Here is a 27,383-nt window from a genome sequence, read left to right as displayed (position 1 = left end):
GTGTAGCAGCTTACTCTGTTTGCTGTGCAGCAGCTTACTCTGTTTGCTGTGTAGCAGCTTACTCTGTTTGCTGTGTAGCAGCTTACTCTGTTTACTGTGTAGCAGCTTACTCTGTTTGCTGTGCAGCAGCTTACTCTGTTTACTGTGTAGCAGCTTACTCTGTTTGCTGTGCAGCAGCTTACTCTGTTTACTGTGCAGCAGCTTACTCTGTTTGCTGTGCAGCAGAGGGCATCAGTGAGTTGCTCCATCAGTATTTCCTTCTCCATTCACTTTGATGTCATTATTCTCCCTCCATATTAAGGCATACATAAGATACATATACATAAGGTACATAAGATTAACAATGGCTGTTTATCAGGAACAGTGGAATCAACCTTTCTTATTCCTATTATCCATCCATTCTTGAGTCAGAGATGTTGTGCTTGTCTTTTCTCCCAGCGTCAGGAGGACATGGTTCTCTCCCGCTCTCTCTGGCTGTACCCAAGCTCTGACGTCCTTTCACTCCTTTCTTTATACCTCTTCTTCTGTTTCACTGAATCTGAAGCCCCTTCCCAGGGTGCTCCACCTTCAAGAGAAATGTTAGCTCAATAGATCAATAGATCGATATCTATCGATAGATAGAGAGAGGTTAGTGAGGGGTCAAGTGTGTGGAAAAGCCCCTGTAAAATACTTTATTATGGTATAGAACAGCCCTCCACTTCCTCCCCCCTCCTCTTCGATACTCACCCTCTCCACAGGACTGGGAGGAGACGGAACAGGAGTGGAAGTTTGGCTCTGAGACAGAATCCTCACTGTTACACAGAGAACACAACAACAGCATTCACCACCGTCATCTTTTAACACTTTGGAAAGCTAATACTGTATACAAGATGCCATACAAATAATGTTTACAATTAAAACATGGTACTTGTGCTCACATTTACTATTTTATGTACAGCAAGCATATTATTGTGTTACACTAATAATAAACACACACTTTTTGAAAGTCCCATTGGGGACAGGCATGGCTGACCTGTGAGAGATTGGGAGTGTGGGCGGTTGTCTGAACCCCCCAGAATTCTCCTCCTCACTACTAGCTAGCTCCTCCCACTGGCATCTTAAGGAGAGGAGAAGGAACACAGAACTGCCAATCAAATTCAATGAGTACTGTAACCAAATGAATTTTATTTAGTTGTGTAGCATTAGGTCACACACAAAGTGGTGAGGTTTCAGGTTATTGAGCAAACCATACAAACCAAAAGTGTTTATAAAAAATGTATTCAGTAAAGTGTATGGCTATGGCCAGTAAACATCAGACCAAGGGAGGAACAAACAGTGAGCTAACATTTTTTACATTGTCCCATTGTCCTATCTCCTGAGCTTCTTTAGGATGTGGGCTACAGTACACAATTATTTTATTTGTCTATCTCCTGAGCTTCTTTAGGATGTTGGCTACAGTACACAATTATTTTATTTGTCTATCTCCTGAGCTTCTTTAGGATGTAGGCTACAGTACACAATTATGTTATTTGTCTATCTCCTGAGGTTCTTTAGGATGTAGGCTACAGTACACAATTATTTTATTTGTCTATCTCCTCAGCTTCTTTAGGATGTAGGCTACAGTACACAATTATTTTATTTGTCTATTTCCTGAGCTTCTTTAGGATGTAGGCTACAGTACACAATTATTTTATTTGTCTATCTCCTCAGCTTCGTTAGGATGTAGGCTACAATACACAATTATTTTATTTCTGACAGACATCTTCCATAAGTCTTAAACGCCTAAAATGCAGTTATCCATCCACTGTAGTAGGCATTTAGAGCTCACCTGTTAGTGCTGGCAGTGTGGTGTGTGAGCGCTCTGTCTGAGGGGGTGTCACTGTGAGCCTGTGGTGGAATAAGGACACACTTTTAGCTGTCTACCGAAGCCCCAGTTATCAGTGAATATGGGTTACACTTCTTCTTTCCATTGTGATACTGTTACTATCAATTCTGTAGAGTGTGTGTATGGGGGAACTTACAGAACGTGAGTTAGAGTGGGAGTATTTGACCAGTATATCGGAAGGCCGTAAGGGGGCTTGTGGGGAAGGGCAGTGGGAGAAGGTGCTGTGTTTGGGAGGGAGGGGTGGAGCCAGGCGAGAGCTGGGGAACTGGTACTCTTCAGACGACATCTGCATCAGAGAGAAAGAGAGAGAGAGAGAGAGAGAGAGAGAGAGAGAGAGAGAGAGAGAGAGAGAGAGAGAGAGAGAGAGAGAGAGAGAGAGAGAGAGAGAGAGAGAGAGAGTTGAAAGGAGAGCCAATGCAAGAGAAAACCCCCCGAGGCAGAGACAGTAAAAGAGAATCCCACCCCACCCCCACCCCCACACATAACAAAACACACCCTCTTCATATAGGCCAGGTTTTTCATGACTAGCTGTACATCCTCCAGGTCATCTTCCTCTTCCTCGCTGACAGACAGGTAAGGCTCCACCAGGATGGACTCTGTCCCTCTGATGTCACAGCGACAGTATGGGCAGGTGTGTCCATCCAACTTCTGCAGCACATGGAATGATCACACCAGCTTAAACAGAATAAACATGATCTACACATGTGTACTGTCTGTTAATGTGTGGAAACTCACGTGTCTGTGTACGTTTGTGTATTGTTGTATCAAATCAATTCACATTTTATTTGTCACATACTTCGTAACAACAGGTATAGACTAACAGTGAAATACTTCCGGGCCCTTCCCAACAATGCAGAGAGAAAAATGATTGCTATATGTCAAAAAGATCCCTGGGATGATGCAGTAATTTGTCAAGAGCATTCCCAAGAAGATATATTTCCCATGCTGAAAGTACAATACCCATAATAATGTCCTTTCTGTGTGTTATTTGCATGAAGCTACACTTACGGTTTAGCATATCAAATAAAGATTGAGCATTCTACCGTAGTTCACTGGTAAAAACCGGAGTATTCTGTTCAAATCGAATCTACTGTTTCTTCTTGTCCCCTGAAGTGTGACTGTGACAGTGTGTGTCAGTGTGTGACCCGGTGAGGAGTGGAAACTCTAAGGGTGAGTTTCCTCAGTGTGAGTGTATCATGAGGAAGATGTACGCGTCGGCTCAAACAGGAAGTCCTAACCCACATGTTAGGACACGATGGCCAATAATACTGCTCTACATGCTGCTACGCCGGTTCACCTTTTGATGTGTAGTGGGCTGGCTCACTGACTGACACACAGATGGACAGACTAGCCTACTGACAAACTGACTGACAGATTAACCGACTGACTAACTAACTGACTAACTGACTGATTGACAGGTGGATGGGAAGACATTTGAACTGTCTGACCAAAAAACAATTCCATACAGTTAACCCAAATTGTTATGTTGATGATGTATATTAACACAAGAGGATGTGGCTGGGTGATGTCAGAGACATTGTGTGAGTGAACGATGTGTGGTTTCACTTTGAGGATTTTGTTGGTGACGTCGTCAATCACAGAGTAGGCATACCTGCCATCCTGTGAGGCAGGGTTGGCACAGCAGGTGTCCGCAGGGCTGGATGCGTGTGTCCTTGTCTCTCTCTGTACAGATCTTACACAGCTGGAAGGTACTACCCATCTCACAGTACATCTCATACTCGTCCTCTGTGACTTTGACCCTGCTTCTCTGTGCTGGTTCACACAGACTGGTGAGGTCTGGGTTCACATCACGTCCGTCAGGGTAAAGGTAGCTGCAGACAAACACAACACAGAATTACACACACATTATGTAAAACCATTACAGGCCTGTGCAAATGTTATGTGTGAGTGTTGGTCAGCTGTTTGTTCATCTGCACCCGCCCACAATTTTTAATAACCCATCAGCACTCTGTCATGGAAAAATTGCAAGATTATGTTATAATGCTTTTATTGCATCAAATGGTTGTTTCATTCGACAGAACAGAGTATTCTGTTAACTATTGTGTGTGTGTTCTACTGAGGATGGGCCTCTGGGAGATAACACTGACAGAGGAAATGTATAATGTCTTTGGGTGATAAAACCTAAAGAGCATTCCAGAGCATGAGTTAACTTTTCTGCTCTATACCGTGCCAGGGAGAGATGGTTCCCGTTTGGAGTCTTAACCTTGTGACACATTCTATGTATCAGTTGTTCGTCATGTAGGTTGAAAGGGGTGTATCTTGGCTATAAAAGACCTTTGTACTTTTGTCTCGCCACTCTCAACGGATCATTAGAAATGGTGAATAGTTGACAAGTCATTGCTATTGCAAAGCTCTCCTTATTAAAGATTTAGTTTAAGTATAACTCTGACTTGTGTGATAAGTTTGTCTCTCCTCATTTGATAGTAAAGAAAGGAACCACCACAACTCCTGTTCCCAAGTCAAAATGTTGCCTACATTTGGTGTATCATTTTACTGCAAGAAATCCTTAATTCTGCAGGAGTTAATATTAAGGCTATGTGAGAGGCTATAGACGTACTGTTAGTGTCCAGATTTAGGTTTCCATTGAACACATTTGAACAGTAGGCTACAGTTCCTTTGACTTGCCATGGGCCTATTTGAAGTCCCCATCTTGTGACTGTGGAATTTGTATAGTCTCCCAATCATCACATATAAATCACATAACATCACACTGCTATCATCCTCTGTTATGACTTCACAAATCTTCCCCAAACATGACTTTTCTGGCCCTCCCTTCTCTTTTTTTCCAACTCTTCATTTCACAGCTTTTCTCTAATTGAATTAAACTCTGGCATTGTCCTTTTTGCCTCCATGTATTGAAGTGAGCTTTTTCTGCCAGTTACCATAAGCATTTAGCGATTGGAGTGTACACTATTTAGCACTCGTACAGGCCCTAAAGCTTAGGCTTATGCTCTAAAGCCATTGCCAGAAGGCCTACTATAATTCAATTAAAACCTCAATGTTTGTGGATTTCTCAAGGTACTGTTTTCTCTTTATTGAACCGCCCGCCACCCAGCCACCCTTCATCCACACAATAGTTAATGACCCTAAACCCACCCCACGGATATAACCACCTTTTCTTATGAGTCAACCCGTGCATCACTGGTGTGTGTGTCAGTGGAAGCTCTTGAGGGGAGGACGGCTCATAATAATGGTCGGAACGTCGCAAATGAAATGGCATCAAACACCTGGAAACCATGTGTTTGATCTATTTGATACCATTCCACTGATTACACTCCAGTCATGACCACAAGCCTGTCCTACCCATTTAAGGTTCCACCAACCTCCTGTAGTGTGTCCATGTGTGTGTTTACTCACCAGCCCTCCCTGAAGCCCTGGATGAGGGCCTGGTAGAGAGGTGTATTCTGGGGGATCGTCTGTACGATGCCGCCATCACCAGTCACATGACCAATGGCCCACTGGCCCATCCGAGTGCAGCTCAGACGGAAGATGTAGCTGGACAGAGATACAGAGTTCACATGGAAACGTCTTTACTGAAGTACATACAGATTTGACCATGAAATACAGGTAACCGCCAAAATAAAGGAAACACCAACATAAAGTATCTTATCAGGCCGTTGGGCCACGACGAGCCAGAACAGCTTCAATGCATCCTTGGAATAGATTCTACAAGTGTCTGGTAATCTATTGGAAGGATGTGACACCATTCTTCCATGAGAAATTCAATAATTTGGTGTTTTGTTGATGGTGGTAGAAAACGGTGCCTCAGGCGCCGCTCCAGAATCTCCCATAAGCATTCAATTAGGTTGAGATCTGGTGACTGAGATGGCCATAGCATATGGTTTACATTGTTTTCATGCTCATCAAACCATTCAGTGACCTCTCATGCCCAGTGGGTGTCATCTTATAGCCATAGTAGCCAAAATAATGGGCAAAAGAATGGCCTGCCCAGCATTTTTGTACATGACCCTAAGCATAATGGGATGCCAATTGCTTAATTAGCTCAGAAACCACACCTGTGTGGAAGCACCTTCTTTCATTATACTTTGTACCCCTCATTTCCTCAAGTGTTTCCATTATTTTGGCAGTTACCTCTACTTATCTAGGTATCATTGTTTACTATCACTATATTTATTATGACAGTGTAATGACAGTGTGTCCCATTAAAAGTAATCATTGCAGATATTGTTGTAGGGTATGGTACATCTCCTCTCTTTTCTCCTGAGTCCTTCATATCCCCCTGTTCCTTCCCTTTATCTACTCTCTCTCGCCACACCCCAACCCATCCACCTCCAAACAATCTCTCCTGTCCTCACCTCCCGGGCCGGTGCAGGTAGTTTTGGAGGCGGGCTTTGACCTGGTCGTAGGTGAGGAAGGCCATGTAGCCGGGATGGGTCACTGCCAACTGGTTCCAGTTCCTCAGAAGAGACCTCCAGGGCTGACAGGAGAGGGGAGGACATATTTACTATCAGTTGAAATATGTGTTATTTTTTCCACTTTGGAATGTTTTGGCTTTCTTTAGACAGTGGGAGAGAAAGAATGGGATAGACGTCTTGGAAAGTGACAGAATGCATGTTCACTGAACATTATGTGAGGTGTCTAATTAACCAGGATGTAGGGCTACTTAGAACAGGGCTAAGATATATGGATCACATGTACCTGGAATAGCCTGGTGAAGATGTCAAACTCGAACACTGAGATGTGGTCGTTACAGGTGAGATCTACAGTGGACTTTAGAGCCATGGACTCCATCCCCTCTTCAAAGCCATGGACCCTACGGAGATGCTGCTTAAAACTGCTCCACTGCACAATACACCTAGGAGAGAGAACGAGAGGAGGGGAGGAGAGGGAGAGAGAGGTGTGAGATAAAGGAAGAAGGAAATTGAGAGAGAGAAAGAGAGTGAAAGTGAGAGGAGTGAAAACACAAGTGGAGGAACAGAATGCTTTTCACAAGACTAGAAAAAAAGTTTTAGAACATCTACTCACTCAATGGTTTTTCTTCATTTGTTACTATCTCCTACATTGTAGAATAACAGTGAAGACATAAAACAATGAAATAACACATGGAATCATGGGGTAAACAAAAAATCGATCTATATTTTATATTTGAGATTCTTCAAAGCCACTGTTTGCCTTGATGACATCTTTGCACACTCTTGGCATTCTCTCAACCAGCTTCATGAGGTAGTCACCTGGAATGCATTTCAATTAACAGGTGTTCCTTCTTAAAAGTTGATTTGTGGAATTTCTTTCCTTCTAAATGTGTTTGAGCCAATCAGTTGTGTTGTGACCAGGTAGGGGTGGTATACAGAAGATAGCCCTATTTGGTAAGGACCAAGTCCATATTATGGCAAGTACAGCTCAAATAAGCAAAGAGAAACGGCAGTCCATCATTACTTTAAGACATGAAGGTCAGTCAATACGGAAAATTTCAAGAACTTTGAAAGTTTCTTCAACTGCAGTCGCAAAACCCATCAAGCGCAATGATTAAACTGGCTCTCTTGAGGACCGCCACAGCAATGGAAGACCCAGAGTTACCTCTGGATAAGTTCATTAGAGTTACCAGCCTCAGAAATTGCAGCCAAAATAAAGGCTTCACAGAGTTCAAGTAACAGACACATCTCAACATCAACTGTTCAGGGGAGACTGTGTGAATCAGGCCTTCATGGTCGAATTGCTGCAAAGAAATCACTACTAAAGGACACCAATAATAAGAAGAGACTTGCTTGGGCCAAGAAACATGAGAAATGGACATTAGACCGGTGGAAATGTGTCCTTCTCCTTTGGAGATTTTTAGTTCCAACCTGCCATCTCTTTGTGAGACGCGGTGCGGGTGAACGGATGATCTCTGCATGTGTATTTCCCACTGTAAAGCATGGAGGAGAAGGTGTTGTGATGTGGGGGTGCTTTGCTAGTGACAGTGTCTGTGATTTATTTGGAATTCAAGGCACACTTAACCAGCATGCCTCCCACAGCATTCTGCAGCGATACGCCATCCCATCTGGTTTGGGCTTAGTGGGACTATCATTTGTTCTTCAACAGGACAATGACCCAAAACACACCTCCAGGCTGTGTAAGGCCTATTTGACCAAGAAGGAGATGGAGGGCTGCATCAGATGGCCTGACCTCCACAATCCCCCGACCTCAACCAAATTGAGATGGTTTGGGATGAGTCGGACCGCAGAGTGAAGGAAAAGCAGCCAACAAGTGCTCAGCATATGTGGGAACTCCTTCAAGACTGTTGGAAAAGCATTCCAGGTGAAGCTGGTTGAGAGAATGTCAAGAGTGTGCAAAACTGTCATCAGGGCAAAGGGTGGTTATTTGAAGTATCTCAAATATAAAATATATTTAGATTTGTTTCACACTTTTTTGGTTCCTACATGATTCCATATATGTTATTTCATAGTTTTGATGTCTTCACTATTATTCTACAATGTAGAAAATAGTCAAAATAAAGAAGAATCCTTGAATGAGTAGGTGTTCTAAAACGTTTGACCAGTAGTGTATATACAAATATACTGTTCCTATTTGTGGAATGTTCTGTCAAGCCCACGTCCCTTATTCCATTCTAGTTCCACTGTTACCCCACCCAACACTCACTTGTTTCCAAATGCTCGCCTCCAGAACTCTCCGGCCTCTGTCTTAGTCAGCCTAAAGGTGTCACCTTGAAAGCTTCCCTCGGGAAACATGGCCCGTAGCTCCCAGAGCATGTGACTGAAGAGCAGGGACAGCTTGGTCAAGTTTCTCCTGTGAATGACAGAAAATAACATTAAGCTATTCTGAGCTTTTTACAATGTATCAACTAGGGCGATAAGGGTAGGCTTTCTGGTCCATAGCTTAAAATGCAACAGTGGCAGCGAGAATGAAAGTAAACTTTAGATCTCATAGACATAATGGATATTGTACCCTCTAACAAGCAGTAATGTATCCCTCTCTTTCTCTCTCTCTCAGTTCAATTCAATTTAAGGGGGTTTATTGGCATGGGAAACATATGTTAACATTGCCAACGCAAGTCAAATAGATAATAAACAAAAGTTAAATAAACCATAACAAATTAACAGGAAACATTAGACTCACAAAAGTTCCAAACGAATAAAAACATTTCAAATGTCATATTATGTCTATATACAGTGTTGTAATGATGTGCAAATAGTTCAAGTACAAAAGGGAAAACAAATAAACGGAAATGTAGGTTTTATTTACAATGGTGTTTGTTCTTCACTGGAAGCCCTTTTCTTGTGGCAACAGGTCACACATCTTGCTGCTGTGATGGTACACTGTGGTATTTCACCCAACAGATATGGGAGTTTATCAAAATTGGATTTGTTTTAGAATTCTTTGTGGGTCTGTGTAATCTGAGGGAAAATGTGTATCTAATATGGTCATACATTTGGCAGGAGGTTAAGAAGTGCAGCTCAGTTTCCAGCTCCTTTTGTGGGCAGTGAGCACATAGCCTCTCTTCTCTTGAGAGCCATGTCTGCCTTCGTTGGCCTTTCTCAATAGCAAGGCCATGTTCACTGAGTCTGTACATAGTCAAAGATTTACTTAATTGTGGGTCAGTCACAGTAGTCAGGTATTCTGCCACTGTGTACTCTCTGTTTAGGGTCAAATAGCATTCTAGTTTGCTCAGTTTTTTTGTAAATTATTTTCAATCTGTCAAGTAATTATCTTTTTGTTTTCCCATGATTTGGTTGGGTCTAATTGTGTTGCTGTCCTGGGGCTCTGTGGGATCTGTTTGTGTTTGTGAACAGAGCCCTAGGACCAGCTTGCTTAGGGAGCTCTTCTCCAGGTTAATTTCTCTGTAGGTGATGGCTTTGTTGTGGAAGGTTTAGGAATCGCTTCGTTTTAGGTGGTTGTAGAATTTAACATCCCTTTTCTGGATTTTGATCATTAGCGGGTGTTGGCCTATTTCATGCCTTATTTGGTGTTTTACTTTGTACACTGATTACATTTTTGCAGAATTCTGAATACAGAGTCTCAATTTGGTGATTGTCCCATTTTGTGAATTCTTGGTTGGTTGCACTGAACAAGTATTTTTAGCCAGATCCGAATTGGTATGTCAAATTTTATGTTCCTTTTGATGGCATAGAAGGAAGGCCCTTCTTGCTTTGTCTCTCAGATCGTTCACAGCTTTGTGGAAGTTACCTGTGGTGCTGATGTTTAGGCTGAGGTATGTATAGTTTTTTGTGTGCTGTAGGGCAACAGTGTCTAGATGGAATTTGTATTTGTGGTCCTGACAACTGGACGTTTTTGGAACACTATTACCTTTGTCTTACTGAGATTTACTGTCAGGGCCCAGGTCTAAAACAAGGTCATTTCTAAGTGACCCCAAACTTTTGAACGGTAGTGTACATGTTTTGCTGTTTGTTCTTTGTTCTTTGTTATAGAGACAAAAAGATAGGAGAAGTGGTTCATCCATACATCTTCATTTTGGATAGATAACTCTTTGTGTTGTTGTTTGTTCAGAGTTTTCCAATTTTCCCAGAAGTGGTTAGTTTCTATGGATTCTTCAATTACTTTGAGCTGATTTCTGACTTGGCTGTTCCTTCTTTCTCCGTAGCGTATCTCTGTATTGCTCCCTCTCTCTCTCTCTCTCTCTCTCTCTCTCTCTCTCTCACTCTCTCTCTCTCACTCTCTCGTCGGAGTGCATGCTGGGAGTGAGTCGTCAAGCAGGAGTGATTGTGAGAGTGAATGGAATTTCTTTTCACTCTATCGGGTTTTTGTATGTATATATATATATTGATTAGTTTAGTTGGTTTAAGGGTATCTTGTTTAATCTATCACTAAGCACGTATAGGGGTGGTGGGATCTTTGAGGGTGTTTTTTTCGCGAGGGCACAACCAGCGGGTGGGGCTGGTTGCAATGGCCACTCGCGGAAGTGTAGAGTTTGAAAAACTTAGTCGGAGGCATGGAGTAAAGATTCCTGCTGCGGCCGGGTGTTCAGTGGAAGAATGTAGCTTGGCTGTGGGTGCTATCATTGGGTATGATAGCATCAAATCAGCCTCAAGGATGAATAGCGCTGTAGTGATATTCTTAGATTCAATTGAAAAGGTGAATAAGATAGTTGAGAGGGGTGTTGTGTTGCGGGAGACACAGATGCCGGTATTTCCGCTTATGAATCCGGCGAAGAAAGTTATGCTTTCTAACGTGCCACCATTTGTTAGAGATTAAGTGTTAGAGCGAGAGTTATCTCGCCATGGTCAAATCGTATCTACAATAAAGAAGGTTCTTTTTGGATGCAAATCTCCGTTGTTGAAACATGTCGTGTCTCATAGGAGACAAGTGCATATGATTTTTTAAAAGGACGGAGATGAACTGAATTTAGCGTTTAGCTTTAAGATTGATGGATTTGATTATGTCTTCTATGCATCTACTGAATCAATGAAATGCTTTGGCTGTGGAAGAGAGGGGCATTTGGTGCGTAGTTGTCCCGAGGATGAGCGCGCTGAGCCTGGTAGTAGCTCTAGTGCGGGTGAAACTAACGCACCACCGCGAAGGGATGAACATGCTGAGGGTGCAGGGAAGGGAGAAGGTGGGCAGATGTGGTTGGAAAAGTAGGAGAGGAAGGCATTGTGGATACGGGGGCAATTGTGGTAGATCAGAACAAAGAGGGAGGGGAAACAGTAGGTGAGATTGCGAAATAACGGAAAAGGAAGCGGATGTTTTCAAAATACCGAGGAGTAAAAATAATAATTTAAGTTGTGGTGAAGGGTCTAATTCTAAGATAAATGTATAGATTGATAGATCAGTTGAAGATGAACAAAGTGGAGAGGTGGTGGAGTTCTCTTCTGGGGAGGATAGTGAGAGTGGGTCATCTGACGCGTCACAACAATATAGTGAGATAAATGGGGTGGAAGGGAGGTATGGGATCGAGAAGATACGTCAATTTCTGAAGTTGACAAAAGGGAAGAAATATATGCAGGATTACAATGTAACTGATTTTTTCCCTGAACGTGAATTGTTTATTGAATCAGCAAAGTTTCTGATGTCAAAAATTACAGGGGGAAGTTTGAAAAGCCCTGAAATTGCTAGAGTCAAGAAAGTGGTCACGAGAGTGATAAGTGATGTAAATTCTAAAGAAAATGAAAGTGTTCAGTTGCAGTTTTAACTCTGTAAAGAGATGGTGGTAGCTGTATCTTCCTCTGTATATTTTTTTCATCCATGAGCAGTTTTAAGATTTCTTCTTTAAACGTAAATGGGGCAAGAGATGTTAAAAAAAGAGCCATGGTGTATGAGTTAATTAGGGGAAAGGGAAGTGACATAAATTTTCTACAAGAAACGCATTGTAATTTGGAAAATGAAGTTATGTGGCAACAGGAGTGGGGGGGGGACAGTGGTGTGTAGTCATAAAAACTCAAAAAGTGGGGGTGTGGTTATCTTGTTCTCAAAAGGGTTTTTGCCTTTGTCATATGAGGTTGAAGAGGTAGTTGAGGGGAGGTTATTAAAAGTTAGTGCAAGGTATGAAAACATCACTATGTGTCTGATAAATGTATATGCCCCAGTGGTGACAGTTGAGAGGGTATGTTTTTTAGAGACATTATCAAATACCATTGAGAAATGTAACAAAGAAGATTATTTATTTATTGCTGGGGATTTTAACTGCACAGTTAGTGATTTAGATAGAAATCACCAAGAACCTCATATAGCCTCAAGGACTTTTTTAAAACGCCTCATTGTAACACATGAACTGTGTGATATTTGGCGGAGTCAACATGGAGGAACAAGGCAGTACACCTGGGCGCATGTGAGAGAGAACATCATCTCTATGGCCAGGTTAGATAGGTTTTATGTTTTTGAGCATCAATCTCAGGTCTGTAAATCAAGTGTGATAACCCCAGTGGGATTTTCTGATCATTGTTTAATAACAGAGGTGGTGTTCATTAACAATGTAAAACCCAAAAGCGCATACTGGCATTTTAATATAACTTTATTGAGTGATGCTCACTTCAGGAACTGTTTCAGTTTTTTCTGGGAGAGGTGGAGGTCTCAAAAGGCCAGTTTTATATCCCTTCAACAGTGGTGGGATATAGGGAAAATCCAGATTCAACAATTTTGTAATCAATACACGAGGAATGTCACCAAGGATATCACCATATCAATGAAAGCCCTAGAGATTGAAATAGTGGAACTCATGACGTTGGTTGAGACCACAGGAGATCGAGGCCATACTCAGGCCCTCAAGAGGAGAAAAGCTGCATTGGCAGACCTGCTGGGTATCAGAGCACAGGGGGCACTGGTGAGAAGTAAGTTTCAGGGAATATCTGAAATGGATGCCTCATCCAAATTTTTCTTTGGTTTAGAGAAAAAGAATGGACAAAGAAAAATGATTAATTGTCTCAAATCAGCTGTTGGACAAGAGCTCACTAGCCCTAGTGAAATTAGAAAGAGGGCAGTAGAGTTCTATGCTGAGCTCTACAAGTGTGAATACAAAGAGGATAAAACAGTGACACAGCAGTTATTTGATGGGCTCCCAAAGGTGGCTGCAGAAGCTCAGGTTGAGCTTGAGCAACCATTGTCTTTGCAGGATTTATACACTGCATTAAAAGGCATGGAAAATGGAGGGGCACCAGGCATTGATGGGCTTCCCGTTTACTTTTTTAAGTCTTTTTGGGCTATGTTGGGAGAGGATTGGTTAGAAGTAGTTAATGATAGTTTAACCGGAGGGTTACTACCAATAAGCTGCAGAAGGGCTGTCCTCACCCTACTGCCCAAAAAGGGTAACCCGAGGGAGGTGAAGAACTGGAGGCCAGTGGCTTTATTGTGCACTGATTATAAGATATTGTCAAAGGCTTTGTCCAACAGGCGGAGGGAGGTGATGGGGCAAATCATACATACGGATCAGTCCTACTGTGTTCCTGGCAGGCAGATAGGGGATAACATTTCTCTGATTCGTGATTTTTTGGACGTCTCTAGGGCTATTGGGTTGGATGCTGGTCTAATTTCAATTGATCAGGAAAAGGCATTTGACCAAGTTGAACATCAATATTTATGACACACGTTTGAGGCGTTTGGGTTCAGCTCTGGTTTTATTGCCATGATAAAGGTGATATATGGTGACATTGAAAGTGTATTGAAAGTTAACGGTGGTTTGAGTGCTCCTTTTAAAGTGTGTAGAGGTATTAGGCAGGGATGTTCTATGTCAGGGATGTTATATGCCATTGCTATAGAGCCACTACTAAATAGCATTAGAAGTCGCATTGCAGGGGTGTGCCTTTCAGAGGATATTCCTCCTATTCGTCTCTCAGCCTATGCTGATGATATAGTTGTGTTAGTGAAACATCAAGCGGAGGTGGATAGCTTGAGTCTAATGGTTGATCGTTTTAGGGGAATATCCTCTGCAAAGGTAAATTGTGAAAAGAGTTGTGCTTTACAGATTGGAGAATGGTCTGGAGGGATCATGGCTTTGACAGGGGGGCTAGAATGGTGTAAGGGAGGTTTTAAGTATCTTGGAGTGTACCTAGGAGATGAGGGGACTATGGAAAAAAATTGGAGTGGGGTGGTTGAAATGGTGGATGGGAGGATGAGGAGATGGCGTTGGTTACTATCTCGTATGTCATATAGGGGGCGCACTATTATAGTTAGCAATGTGATTGCCTCTGCACTGTGGCATCGGTTGTCAGTTTTAGAACCACCATCTGGCCTTCTGGCTAAGATACAGGCAATTATTGTGGATTTCTTTTGGGATAAATATCACTGGGTTCCACAACGTGTTTTGTATTTGTCAAAAGAGGAGGGGGGACAAGGTCTTGTACATCTTGTTAGTAGGGCTGCTGCTTTCCGGTTTCAGTTTATTCAAAGGTTGCTTTATGGACCAGAAAATGTGGTGTGGAGAGGGGTGACAGGTCTTATATTACAGCGGGTTGGAGGATTAGGTTTAAAGAAGGCTTTATTTCTGGTTGATAGTAGCCAGATTTCTAGGGAGGGAGTACCTCCGTTTTACAGAGGCCTTCTCAGAGTGTGGAGCATAATGAAGGTGTCCAGACGAACTTCAGCGGAGTCAGTGCATTGGCTGTTGGAGGAACCTCTGGTGTATGGGGCAAGACTGGATTGTACAACTGCAGCTGTTCCACATTTCTCCAAGATTCTTGTGAAGGGGAAAATCATCACCTTAAAACAATTAATGGCCATGGCTGGGCCCGCCTTAATGGATGGAAGACGGGTGGCAGAACATTTGGGGATGAGGTCGGAAAGGATTGTCGGACAAATGCTGGGGAGCTGCAGGAAGGCTCTGTCAGCAGAAGAATGGGGTATGCTTAGTAGCCACAAGAAGAAGGTACAAGATGAAGACGTCTCATTTCCAAGACTAGGGATTAAACCAAATATCCCGAGTCAGAAAGAAAGGCGTTATTGCTGGATTTGAGAGGGTTGAAGGAGGTGGGTTTGGATGAGGTGAATGGGAAGGACTTGTATAGGGGGTGTGTCAAGGTGTTGAATAAAGATAAATTGAAAAATAGAAAAGACACTCCATGGAGGGTAAAATTGGGCATTGATGACAAGGTAAAGCCAGCATGGAGAGCACTGTACAAGCCACCGTTACAAAAGGGTACTGGTGATATGCAATGGAAGGTTTTACATGGCATCATTGCAGTTAATGCTTTTGTATCTGTTATTAACTCAGATGTTAGAGATGGATGTCCTTTTTGTAATATAAGAGAAACCATTTTTCTCCATTTTGTTTTATGGAGTGTGAGAGGTTAAAACCTCTATTGGTAAAGAATATAGTAAACAACAGAAAAGAACATGTCAAATGTTAAATGTTATTTTGGGACAAGCTAAGATGTCAATTTTTCTGAGTAGGAAACATAAGATAGAAACGGGATATGGGCAGGATGTAAGGTGTGTTTTTAAAGGATTAGTGAAAGCAAGAATAAAAGTTGATTTTGAGTTCTTTTCAGCTGTAAAAGATCTCCTATTATTTGAGGAGAAGTGGGCCTACGAAGGAACGCTTTGTTTTGTAGAGGAGGGGACATTTTTTTTTGCTGATGAAATAAGTTGAATGTATATGTTATGTATTTATTTTTGTTTAGGAATTACATTTGTTGTTTCATTTCTGAAAAGGCAGTGTGTCATTATTTATGTTAACACAGGTTTTATGAACTCTCTCTCTCTCTCTCTCTCTCTCTCTCTCTCTCTCTCTCTCTCTCTCTCTCTCTCTCACACACACACAGGTACACTCATGGTTGTACAAACAGGATGTCACAGTCTAGCTCTTCCTGTCCTTGTTCGTTTTGTGCCGCAGAAACAGAATTTTCCGTTAGCAATTTGACCAACCAACAAGACACTCAAAGGTTACTGTGTGGCTCTTCTCTTGAGTGTGTGTCTATTATCAGCCTGCCAGGGACAGGAAAGATCCGGCCACAAACCTCTTACTGTGTGTTCCACTCACCGTCTCAACCATTCTCTCATCTCTATGGTTGTACGGGCAGTTGAGAGCAGGACTGAAGTTTCCATCCTTACCTAACCTGGTTGACCATGTTCATTTCTTAATTTCCACCACACTCATTCACTACATCCTGTCTACAGTTGAGCTCAATGGTGTGTGTAAAGCAGAAAAACGTCTTATTTGAAAAAAAGAGCTTGCATGGCATTGATACTGTACTGTGATAGTACTATGTGCCTGCCACTCACTGAAGACCAACAAGGCAACAGTACATGTGGCATAGTTACCAGTTTTTGCAATAGACTATTATCACTAATGTAATATACAATATCTACCTTATATCTGTTACTTATTGCTGCAACAACTGTGGTTAATTGGAATTGTACCTGCAGGGACCCTGCCATTGAATTTATCTTTAAAGCAAACTACGGCATTTTACCCAGGCGTGGGCCGTGTGTAAGAACGTATAAGAACAGAGAGGGGTTTGTTTCTGTGTTGCTTTCTACGAACAGAGAGGGGTTTGAAGGAGAGTGTGGGCGAGTAGGTGTCAATGTTTGTTTCATTGTATGTGGGTGTTATTAATATAAACTAACAATAATCTGCCTCTCTCAGTTGTTAATTTACATTTTTGTTATGACAAGGCATAATGCCAATTGATGTGATTTCATGATACACACATTCTGTAGATTCAGAGAGAAAAATATGGACGACAAGGAGCGAAGGGAATAACAGTTGTGTTAAGATAGTGCATTGCACTGAACATGCATCTGTAGCCAAGCCCTGCTTTTCTTACCATTAGTGAGATTCAGCATTTTTGAAAAATTACACATAGCTCATAGCTATTTCTTGACTTCACAGATAATAAAGACTTTTTTGTATTATTGTAAAAATGTTGTGTGTTTAGCGGTGTCACGTTCTGTCCATCGTTCGTATGTGTTTTCCTTGTTTTAGTGTTGGTCAGGACGTGAGCTGGGTGGGCATTCTATGTTGTGTGTCTGGTGTGTCTATTTCTATGTTTGGCCTGATATGGTTCTCAATCAGAGGCAGGTGTTAGTCATTGTCTCTGATTGGGAACCATATTTAGGTAGCCTGTTTTGTGGGTGATTGTTCCTGTTTTTGCAACAGATAGGACTGTTTAGGTTTTTCACTTTTCTTGGTTTGTATAGTCTGTTCATGTATAGTCATCTTTATTAAAAACATGAATAACCACCAAGCTGCCTCTCTTTCACCAGAAGAAAACCCTTACAAGCGGTAGATATATAATTGAGAAATGTTTGTTTTATTTTGTACTTTGAGTAATTAACAAATGTAAGAAACGGTGCAAGTGCAGTGTTGGAGAGTAGTGAACTCCATGTGGTTCATCTAGTAATTCAACTACATTTAGCAGTAGCTTGGTGGTAGTTGAACTCAATTCAAATATTGGTAGTGTTTTTAGTAATTCATGACTTTTTTGTAATGTTGTGATGTAGCTAACTATTGGGACTAGACACTTTTTATTTGGAAAAAAATAACTATATATATATGTGTAGCAGACAATAATTTCCTTCCTTTTTTGGCATCAGACCTGCCTAATTCCCACTTGAAACAGTTTTGTGTTTAATAGCCTTAACTAATTCTGTTAACATATGACCCCAAAGTGATCTTGTCTTGCAATTTGTAGCCTATGACATTTCAGAATTGTACACTGAGTGTACAAAACATTTAGCTCTGAACAGGTGAATCCAGGTGAAAGCTATGATCCCTTATTGATGTCACCTGTTAAATCCACTTCAGTCAGTGTAGATGAAGGGGAGGAGACAGGTTAAAGAAGGATATTTAAGCCTTGAGACAATTGAGACATGGATTGTGTATGTGTGCCATTCAAAGGGTGAATGGGCAAGAAAAAATATTTCAGTGTTTTTGAACGGGGTATGGTAGTAGGTGCCAGGCGCACCGCTTTGTGTGTCAAGAACTGCAACGCTGTTGAGTTTTTCATGCTCAACAGTTTCCTATGTGTATCAAAAATGGTCCACCACCCAAAAGACATCCAGCCAACTTGTCACAACTGTGGGAAGCATTGGAGTCAATGTGGGCAAGCATCCTGTGGAAAGCATTCGACACCCTGTAGAGTCCATGCCCCAAAGAATTGAGGCTGTTCTGAGGAACACCTTCCTTCAATATTAGGAAGGTGTTAGGAAGGTGTTCCTAATGTTTTGTACACTGTGTCTATATTGGGAAATATTTAATAGTTTGGAATAGCTAGACAAAGTTCTTGGTATGGGCTGACACAGTATGGTCATCTGGCATTGCCAAAAGAGCTTGGCAGGCTTTATATAAAAGTATTGTGGAGTGTGTTTAAGATTTTTGTTTGGGGTTACAGACTATCCTACAGTGAGGGGAAAAAAGTATTTGATCCCCTGCTGATTTTGTATGTTTGCCCACTGACAAAGAAATGATCAGTCTATCATTTTAATGCTAGGTTTATTTGAACAGTGAGAGACAGAATAACAAACAAAAAATCCAGAAAAACACATGTCAAAAATGTTATTGATTTGCATTTTAATGGGGAAATGTGTTTTTACCCCCTCTCAATCAGAAAGATTTCTGGCTCCCAGGTGTCTTTTATACAGGTAACGAGCTGAGATTAGGAGCACACTCTTAAAGGCAGTGCTCCTAATCTCAGTTTGTTACCTGTATAAAAGACACCTGTCCACAGAAGCAATCAATAAATCAGATTCCGAACTCTCCACCATGGCCAAGACCAAAGAGCTCTCTAAGGATGTCAGGGACAAGATTGTAGACCAACACAAGGCTGGATTGGGCTACAAGACCATTGCCAAGTAGCTTGGTGAGAAGGTGACAACAGTTAGTGTGATTATTTGCAAATGGAAGAAACACAAAAGAACTGTCAATCTCCCTCGGCCTGGGGCTCCATGCAAGATCTCACCTCGTGGAGTTGCAATGATCACGAGAATGGTGAGGAATCAGCCCAGAACTACACGGTAGGATCTTGTCAATGATCTCAAGGCAGCTGGGACCATAGTCACCAAGAAAACCATTGGTAACATACTACGCCGGGAAGGACTGAAATCCTGCAGCGCCTGCAAGGTCCCCCTGCTCAAGAAAGCACATTTAGATTCTCGTCTGAAGTTTGCTGAACATCTGAATGATTCAGATGACAACTGGGTGAAATTGTTATGGTCAGATGAGAGCAAAATGGAGGTCTTTGGCATCAACTCAACTGTCTGGAGGAGGAGGAATGCTGCCTATGACCCCAAGAACACAATCCCCACTGTCAAACATGTAGGTTTGACAGTGGGGACAGGACAACTAAGGGGACAGGACAACTTCACCGCATCAAAGGGACGATGGACAGGGCCATGTACCGTCAAATCTTGGGTGAGAACCTCCTTCCCTCAGCCAGGGCATTGAAAATGGGTCGTGGATGGGTATTTCAGCATGACAATGACCCAAAACACACGGCCAAGGCAATAAAGGAGTGGCTCAAGAAGAAGCACATTAAGGTCCTGGAGTGGCCTAGCCAGTCTCCAGACCTTAATCCCATAGAAAATCTGTGGAGGGACCTGAAGGTTCGAGTTGCCAAACGTCAGCCTCAAAACCTTAATGACTTGGAGAAGATCTGCAAAGAGGAGTGGGACAAAATCCCTCCTGAGATGTGTGCAAACCTGGTGGCCAACTACAAGAAACGTCTGACCTCTGTGATTGCCAACAAGGGTTTTGCCACCAAGTACTAAGTCATGTTTTGCAGAGGGGTCAAATACTTATTTCCCTCATTAAAATGCAAATCAATTTATTTTTGACATGCGTTTTTCTGGATTTTTTTGTTTGTTATTCTGTCTCTCACTGTTCAAATAAACCTACCATTAAAATTATAGACTGTTCATTTCTTTGTCAGTGGGCAAACGTACAAAATCAGCAGGGGATCAAATACTTTTTTCCCTCACTGTATATAGTCATTTACTTGCGATTATCACTGACAAATCTAATAAACATTAAAACAAAAATGGTTCTCAGGCTTGGCAATAGGGTCATTTTGTTATCTAGCACAGGCCTATCTGGTTGTCACATCATTGTGGCGAGCATCACGTCTCTCAGCCTGGACTGAATCTCACATGACATGAACGTATGCAGCCTGTCTGCTAGACTATACACTACAGACAGGATATCACTGTAAACTTGGGCCAGCATCCCTTTGAAACGCTTTCGACCCCTTGTAGAGTCCATTACCCGATGAATTGAGGCTGTTCTGAGAGCAAAGGGGGTGCAAGTTCATATTTGGAAAGTGTTCCTAATGTTTTATACACTGTAGTAAACTATATTTTCTTAAGGGTAGCTTTATAATATAATAATATATGCCATTTAGCAGACGCTTTTATCCAAAGCGACTTACAGTCATGTGTGCATACATTCTACGTATGGGTGGTCCCGGGGATCGAACCCACTACCCTGGCGTTACAAGCGCCATGCTCTACCAACTGAGCTACAGCTTTAGTGTTGCTCAACTTCTTTCAGTGTAAAGTAATCGGTAGCTTGGTAAACTATATTTTTAGAGTAGCTTCCCCAACACTGACAAAGCGTATGGTAATAGGATTTGGAGCTTAATCCAAACTGGAGACACATGCAGGTAACTTTTTGAGACGTTTTTGAGTTTTTACAAAGATATCGTTCAGAACCAAATATATCAAGTTATGTCCCGACCCTTGTTGTTCTCTCTCACCTGTAGCTGGACATCTCCTCGAACATCTTATCGCGCCCCTCTTTAAACAGCAGCACGGCCCGGTTAGTCTTATCCAGCAGGTGTCTTGCATGGATCCTCAGGTACTCCCCCTCGTCCCCCCGGGGGGCCTGCCCCCCAGCTGCAGGCCCCCTGTATGGCTCCCACACCTGGGTGAGCAGCGTGGCTGTCTCTGAGACCACATCGGGGAGGTACGGGGGGCTGTTCCTCAGGCCTAGCCTGAGGTTGGTACACAGCCGATGCAGCTTCTCCAGCCTCTTCAGGGCCTTGTCCACCTGCCGCCGGTCAGAGGCACTGGGCGGCTGGGAGTTGGATTTCAGGCTCCGGTCAGAGGCACTGGGCGGCTGGGAGTTGGATTTCAGGCTCCGGTCAGAGGCACTGGGCGGCTGGGAGGTGGATTTCAGGCTCCAGTCAGAGGCACTGGGCGGCTGGGAGTTGGATTTCAGGCTCCAGTCAGAGGCACTGGGCGGCTGGGAGGTGGATTTCAGGCTCCGGTCAGAGGCACTGGGCGGCTGGGAGTTGGATTTCAGGCTCCAGTCAGAGGCACTGGGCGGCTGGGAGTTGGATTTCAGGCTCCAGTCAGAGGCACTGGGCGGCTGGGAGTTGGATTTCAGGCTCCGGTCAGAGGCACTGGGCGGCTGGGAGGTGGATGTCAGGCTCCGGTCAGATCCTAGCCCGTTCCCTCCCGTGGCCATTGTCCTGAGGAGGGATTCCTGGTTGTGGTGTGTTAGTCCGAGTGGGATCAGTTCAGCGCAGCCCTATCTATGACAGTTGCATGAGGGAGTGGTCTAGATGTATGGCATGGACGGTTTGGTAAATGTTGTCATTCTATCTTTATGGTTGACAGCTTTGGTTGAAAAGAGCACACTTTATACAATATATCTTCACCAGTGTTCCTCAGTAATCCAAAGAATAATCCAATGAAATCAGGTAACCCAGATAGGGCCAGAATATACCATAGTCCAACAGGAATGGAGACAACTGCTGTGGTTTAGAAAGAGTGGAGGGGAAACGTCTTGTCCAGATAAGCGCAAACAAATAATCTCTCAAAACTGTTTGTTTTCAAGCCTACATTCATCAAGTCCTCAATTCATAAATCCTCAATTTCTTTGGTCAGTTTTTCAGAAGTAGCCAAGATTGTTTAGGAACAGTCTCATTCCAGTTCATTTTGTAAAGAGTAAGTGTAAAGAGGAAACTCTGAAAGAGAGAGAGAGCAAGGGAGGGCAGAACAAGACAGACAAATAACCACTCACCCTTTCTTAAACAATCTCAACACCTCTCCTGCCCTGTTCTCTCCACCCCTTCTTAGGCAACATTTTACGCTCTCGTGCCCAGGCACTATCTCTCCCCCCAAGTGGCGTAAAGCTCTCTGATTTCATCTACAACATACAAATGGTGTCTCAGATATAGACCCCAGGCTCTCTTTGCAGCACAACGGAATTTTTTTTTATGTCTCAGTCTGACTCTGGCTGGTCCCTCTCTCTCTCTTTGTTTTGTGTCACTTTCTCATGCTCTCGCTCTCTCTTTCTTTGATGTTCTACCGGGTTTGCAGCCAGATGAACAGGTTTGTTGTCTTTGTGTGTGAAGGTGGAGTGAGGCTGAGATAGGTTTGGGCTTAGAGGTAATCGATTACTAAGAAAGTATGGGGGAAGAGGAAACAGGGGATACCCACAAGGAGAGTGTGTCGTGTAGAGGGTGGTAAGAGAGATAGTAGAGAGAGAAGAGAAAAGGAGAGTATAGAAAGAGAGAGAGAGAGTAGTGGAAACGTATAGTGATTAGCTGTCACAAAGATGAAGAGCACTGTGCCACAGCATGTATGTGAAGTCATAGCACTGCAGGTCAAGGGCCAGTGATGTTTAATGTGTAAAGCAGCTCTCAACTGCTGTCTTGCCTTTGTGAGACCGTGGGACCAAGCAGAAAATACATGGCATTTAACTGTTAGCACCATATTCTTCTTTGTAACATTTGAAAAGGGAAACGACCTAGAGAGAACGGTAAATGCCATCCTAATGGGATAAAGTTGGAGGTGTCTAAACTGCCACAGACTCATGAATACATCTTTTCTATTCATTTTTGTATCAAGTTTTTATAATTTTTTTGGTTGACAGGACAAAAAACACAAATCAACAGACAGTACACAATTACACACTGTCAAGTGTTGTAGTCCATATTTTAATTAATATTGTCTGATTTTGCACCTTGTCGAGAAAATTACAGTTCAAGTTGAGCTCATGAATAACTTCAATAAGTTCACAGTCCCCAAATCCAGAACAAATTGAAGAAAGCGTACAGTATTATATAGAGCCCTAATTGCACGGAACTCCGTTCCATCTCATATTGTTCAAGTGAACAGCAAACCTGGTTTAAAAAAGCAGATAAAGCAACACATCAGGGCACAACGCCTCTCCCTTATTTGACCTTGTCTATTAAAGTTCTGTATTGTCATGTTTCATGCTTTGTGTGCACCCCAGGAAGAGTAGCTGCTGCTTTTGCAACAGCTAATAGGGATCCTAATAAAATACAAATACCAAAATACCATGAATAGGGAAATCCATGGCAGAGTGTGTGAGGCTTGCCACCCATCGTAAGGCAACCATTCTCTTGGCAGCTGTTAGGCATATGGATGTTAGGTTTAGTGTAGAGTGATCATTATGCAGTAGCACATTGGAAAGACATGGGATGTGTTAAGATAAAATGCTTGATAATGATGAAGCTAAGTCACAGTTTTCCAAATGAAGAAAACCACTATTGCACCTTTCCTGTATGATTGGGTCTCTACTGCCAACAAGTGGCAGAGACTGGAACTGCATTGGCCTGGTAGAATTCTTTATAACCAGGCTATACTTACATTATCCACATGATGGAGACACTGGCAACAAGTTCACAGGGTGTGAGGCTGCTCACTGCACCAAAGAGATCTCCAAGTGTATGTTGCAATGTTTACAGAGTGTCTTCCCTTCATCATTCTCCAGTGCCCGTCACATTCAGTTTGTTGTCAATTTACACTCAGTGGCCAGTCTATTAGGTACACCACCCCGTTCACGAAAATGGTTAGCTCCTACAGTGAGTCAGGTGGCCATGGCTTCTACATAAAGCAGGCAGACAGGCATGGAGGCATTCAGTTACTGTTCGATTGAACGTTAGAATGGACAAAACCAGTGACCTAAGCGACTTTGAGAGTGGTATGATCGTCAGTACCAGTGGTGCTATATCCAGTATCTCAGAAATGGCCGGCCTCCTGGGCTTTTCACGCACGACAGTCAGCGACAGTCCTGTGGGCAAAAACAGCTTGTTAATGACAGAGGTCAAAGGAGAATGGCAAGAATTGTGCAACCTAACAGGCGGGTCACAAACAGGCAAATAACAGCACAGTACAACAGTGGTGTGCAGAACGGCATCTCAGAACGCATCGGTTCCACTCCTATCAGCTAAAAACAAGACGAAGCGGCTGCAGTGGACATGTGATCAACAACACTGGACAATTGAGGAGCGGAAAAACATTACCTGGTCTGAGTCCGACGAATCCTGGCTCCTGTTGCATCATGCTGATGATGCAATAGATGATACCATATTATTACTTACCCTCTTGTTCTTTTGCACCCCAGTATCTCTACTTGCACATCATCATCTGCACATCTATCACTCCAGTGTTAATGCTAAATTGTAATTATTTTGCTTCCATGTCTTATTTATTGCCTCACCTCCCTACTCTTCTACATTTGCACAAACTGTACATAGATGTTTTTCTATTGTGTTATTGACTGTACGTTTGTTTATGTGTAACTCTGTGTTGTTTGATTTTGTCGCACTGCTTTGCTTCATCTTGGCCAGGTCGCAGTTGTAAATGTCAACTTGTTCTCAACTGGCCTACCTGGTTAAATAAAGGTGAAATAAATAAAAACATTTGGTGTAAGCAGCAAATAAAATCAAATAAAATCTTATTTGTCACATACACATGGTTAGCAGATGTTAATGCGAGTGTAGCGAAATGCTTGTGCTTCGAGTTCCGACAATGCAGTAATAACCAACAAGTAATCTAACCTAACAATTCACAACAACTACCTTATACACACAAGTGTAAAGGGATGAAGAATATGTACATAAAGATATATGAATGAGTGATGGTACAGAACAGCATAGGCAAGACACAGTATATACATATGAGATGAGTAATGTAGGGTATGTAAACATTTTAAGTGGCATTGTTTAAAGTGGCTAGTGATACATTTTTTACATACATTTTTCCAATATTAAAGTGGCTGGAGTTGAGTCAGTATGTTGGCAGCAGCCACTCAATGTTAGAGATGGCTGTTAAACAGTCTGATGGCCTTGAGATAGAAGCTGTTTTTCAGTCTCTCGGTCCCTGCTTTGACGCACCTGGACTGACCTTGCCTTCTGGATGATAACGGGGTGAACAGGCAGTGGCTCGGGTGGTTGTTGTCCTTGATGATCTTTATGGCCTTCCCGTGACATCGGGTGGTGTAGGTGTCCTGAAGGGCAAGTAGTTTGCCCCCGGTGATGCGTTGTGCAGACCTCACTACCCTCTGGAGAGTCTTACGGTTGTGGGCGGAGCAGTTGCCGTACCAGGGGGTGATACAACCCGACAGGATGCTCTCAATTGTGAATCTGTAAAATTTGTGAGAGCTTTTGGTGACAAGCTGAATTTCTTCAGCCTCCTGAGGTTGAAGAGGCGCTTCTGCGCCGTCTTCAACACGCTGTCTGTGTGGGTGGACCAATTCAGTTTGTCCGTGATGTGTACGCCGAGGAACTTAAATCTTACTCTACTCTCCACTACTGTCCCATCGATGTGGATGGGGGGGTGCTCCCTCTGCTGTTTCCTGAAGTCCACGATCATCTCCTTTCTTTTGTTCACGTTGTGTGTGAGGTTATTTTCCTGACACCACACTCCATGTGCCCTCACCTCCTCCCTGTAAGCCATCTCGTTGTTGTTGGTAATCAAGCCTACCACTGTAGTGTCGTCTGCAAACTTGATGATTGAGTTGGAGGCGTGCATGGCCACGCAGTCGTGGGTGAACAGGGATTACAGGAGAGGGCTCAGAACACACCCATGTGGGGCCCCAGTGTTGAGGATCAGCGGGGTGGAGATGTTGTTACCTACCCTCACCACCTGGGGGCGGCCCGTCAGGAAGTCCAGTACCCAGTTGCACAGGGCGGGGTCGAGACCCAGAGACTCGAGCTTGATGACGAGTTTGGAGGGTACTGTGGTGTTAAACGCTGAGCTGTAGTCGATGAACAGCATTCTCACATTGGTATTCCTCTTGTCCAGATGGGTTAGGGCAGTGTGCAGTGTGGTTGCGATTGCGTCGTCTGTGGACCTATTGGGGCGGTAAGCAAATTGGAGTGGGTCTAGTGTGCCAGGTAGGTTGGAGGTGATATACTAGTCCTTGACTAGTCTCTCAAAGCACTTCATGATGATGGAAGTGAGTGCTACGGGGCGGTAGTCGTTCAGCTCAGTTGCCTTAGCTTTCTTGGGAACAGGAACAATGGTGGCCCTCTTGAAGCATGTGGGAACAGCAGACTGGGATAAGGATTGATTGAATATGTCCGTAAACACACCAGCCAGCTGGTCTGCGCATGCTCTGAGGATACGGCTGGGGATGACGTCTGTGCCTGCAGCCTTGCGAGGGTTGACACGTTTAAATGTTTTACTCACGTTGGCTGCAGTGAAGGAGAGTCCGCAGATTTTGGTAGCGGGCCTTGTCAGTGGCACTGTATTGTCCTCAAAGCGAGCAAAGAAGTTGTTTAGTCTGTCTGGGAGCAAGATATGCTGGTCCACGACGGTGCTGGTTTTCTTTTTGTAATCTGTGATTGAGTGTAGACCCTGCCACATACCTCTTGTGTCTGAGCCGTTGAATTGCGACTCTACTTTGTCTCTATACTGACGCTTAGCTTGTTTGATTGCCTTGCGGAGGGAATAGCTACACTGTTTGTATTCGGTCATGTTTCCGGTCACCTTGCCCTGGTTAAAATCAGTGGTTTGCGCTTTCAGTTTCACGCGAATGCTGCCATCAATCCACGGTTTCTGGTTTTGGAATGTTTTAATCGTTGCTGTGGGTATGACATCGCCGATGCACTTGCTAATAAACTTGCTCACCGAATCAACGTATTCATCAATGTTGTTGTTTGACGCATTGTGCAACATATCCCAATCCACGTGATCAAAGCAATCTTGAAGCGTAGAATCAGATTGGTCGGACCAGCGTTGAACAGACCTGAGCCCGGGAGCTTCCTATTTTAGTCTCTGTCTATAGGCAGGGAGCAACAAAAGCATGAGTCCATGGCCCCATCATGCCTGGTGTCAACGGTACAGGCTGGTGGCAGTGGTGTAATGGTATGGGGAATGTGTTCCTGGTGCACGTTAG

The 27,383-nt window shown here is 43.2% G+C and overlaps 1 protein-coding gene across 2 annotated transcripts; it reads right to left on the bottom strand.

The window, feature by feature from the left end:
* Positions 1 to 298: 298 nt before the first annotated feature.
* LOC118375780 (E3 ubiquitin-protein ligase CBL-like) lies at positions 299 to 22,531 on the bottom strand. Of its 2 annotated transcripts, XM_052489979.1 has the most exons (12): positions 20,983 to 22,531; positions 8,486 to 8,632; positions 6,545 to 6,701; positions 6,202 to 6,323; positions 5,243 to 5,380; positions 3,477 to 3,696; positions 2,360 to 2,512; positions 2,001 to 2,150; positions 1,808 to 1,866; positions 1,013 to 1,096; positions 727 to 791; positions 384 to 565 (listed from the first exon to the last, which is right to left on the bottom strand). In XM_052489979.1, exons 1-12 carry the CDS (start codon positions 21,693 to 21,695, stop codon positions 441 to 443), a joined length of 2,133 nt encoding a protein of 710 aa, XP_052345939.1. In that variant the 5' UTR covers positions 21,696 to 22,531; the 3' UTR covers positions 384 to 440. The 2 variants fall into 2 exon arrangements, with proteins under 2 accessions (XP_052345940.1, XP_052345939.1); XM_052489980.1 differs by lacking the exon at positions 1,013 to 1,096 and having other exon boundaries at positions 299 to 565.
* Positions 22,532 to 27,383: the final 4,852 nt, after the last annotated feature.

This window comes from Oncorhynchus keta, chromosome 31, assembly GCF_023373465.1.
Source record: "Oncorhynchus keta strain PuntledgeMale-10-30-2019 chromosome 31, Oket_V2, whole genome shotgun sequence".
NCBI lineage: Eukaryota > Metazoa > Chordata > Actinopteri > Salmoniformes > Salmonidae > Oncorhynchus > Oncorhynchus keta.
The sequence above is the reverse complement of the archived record's forward strand: the minus strand, read 5'-3'. Positions and strand labels throughout refer to the sequence as shown.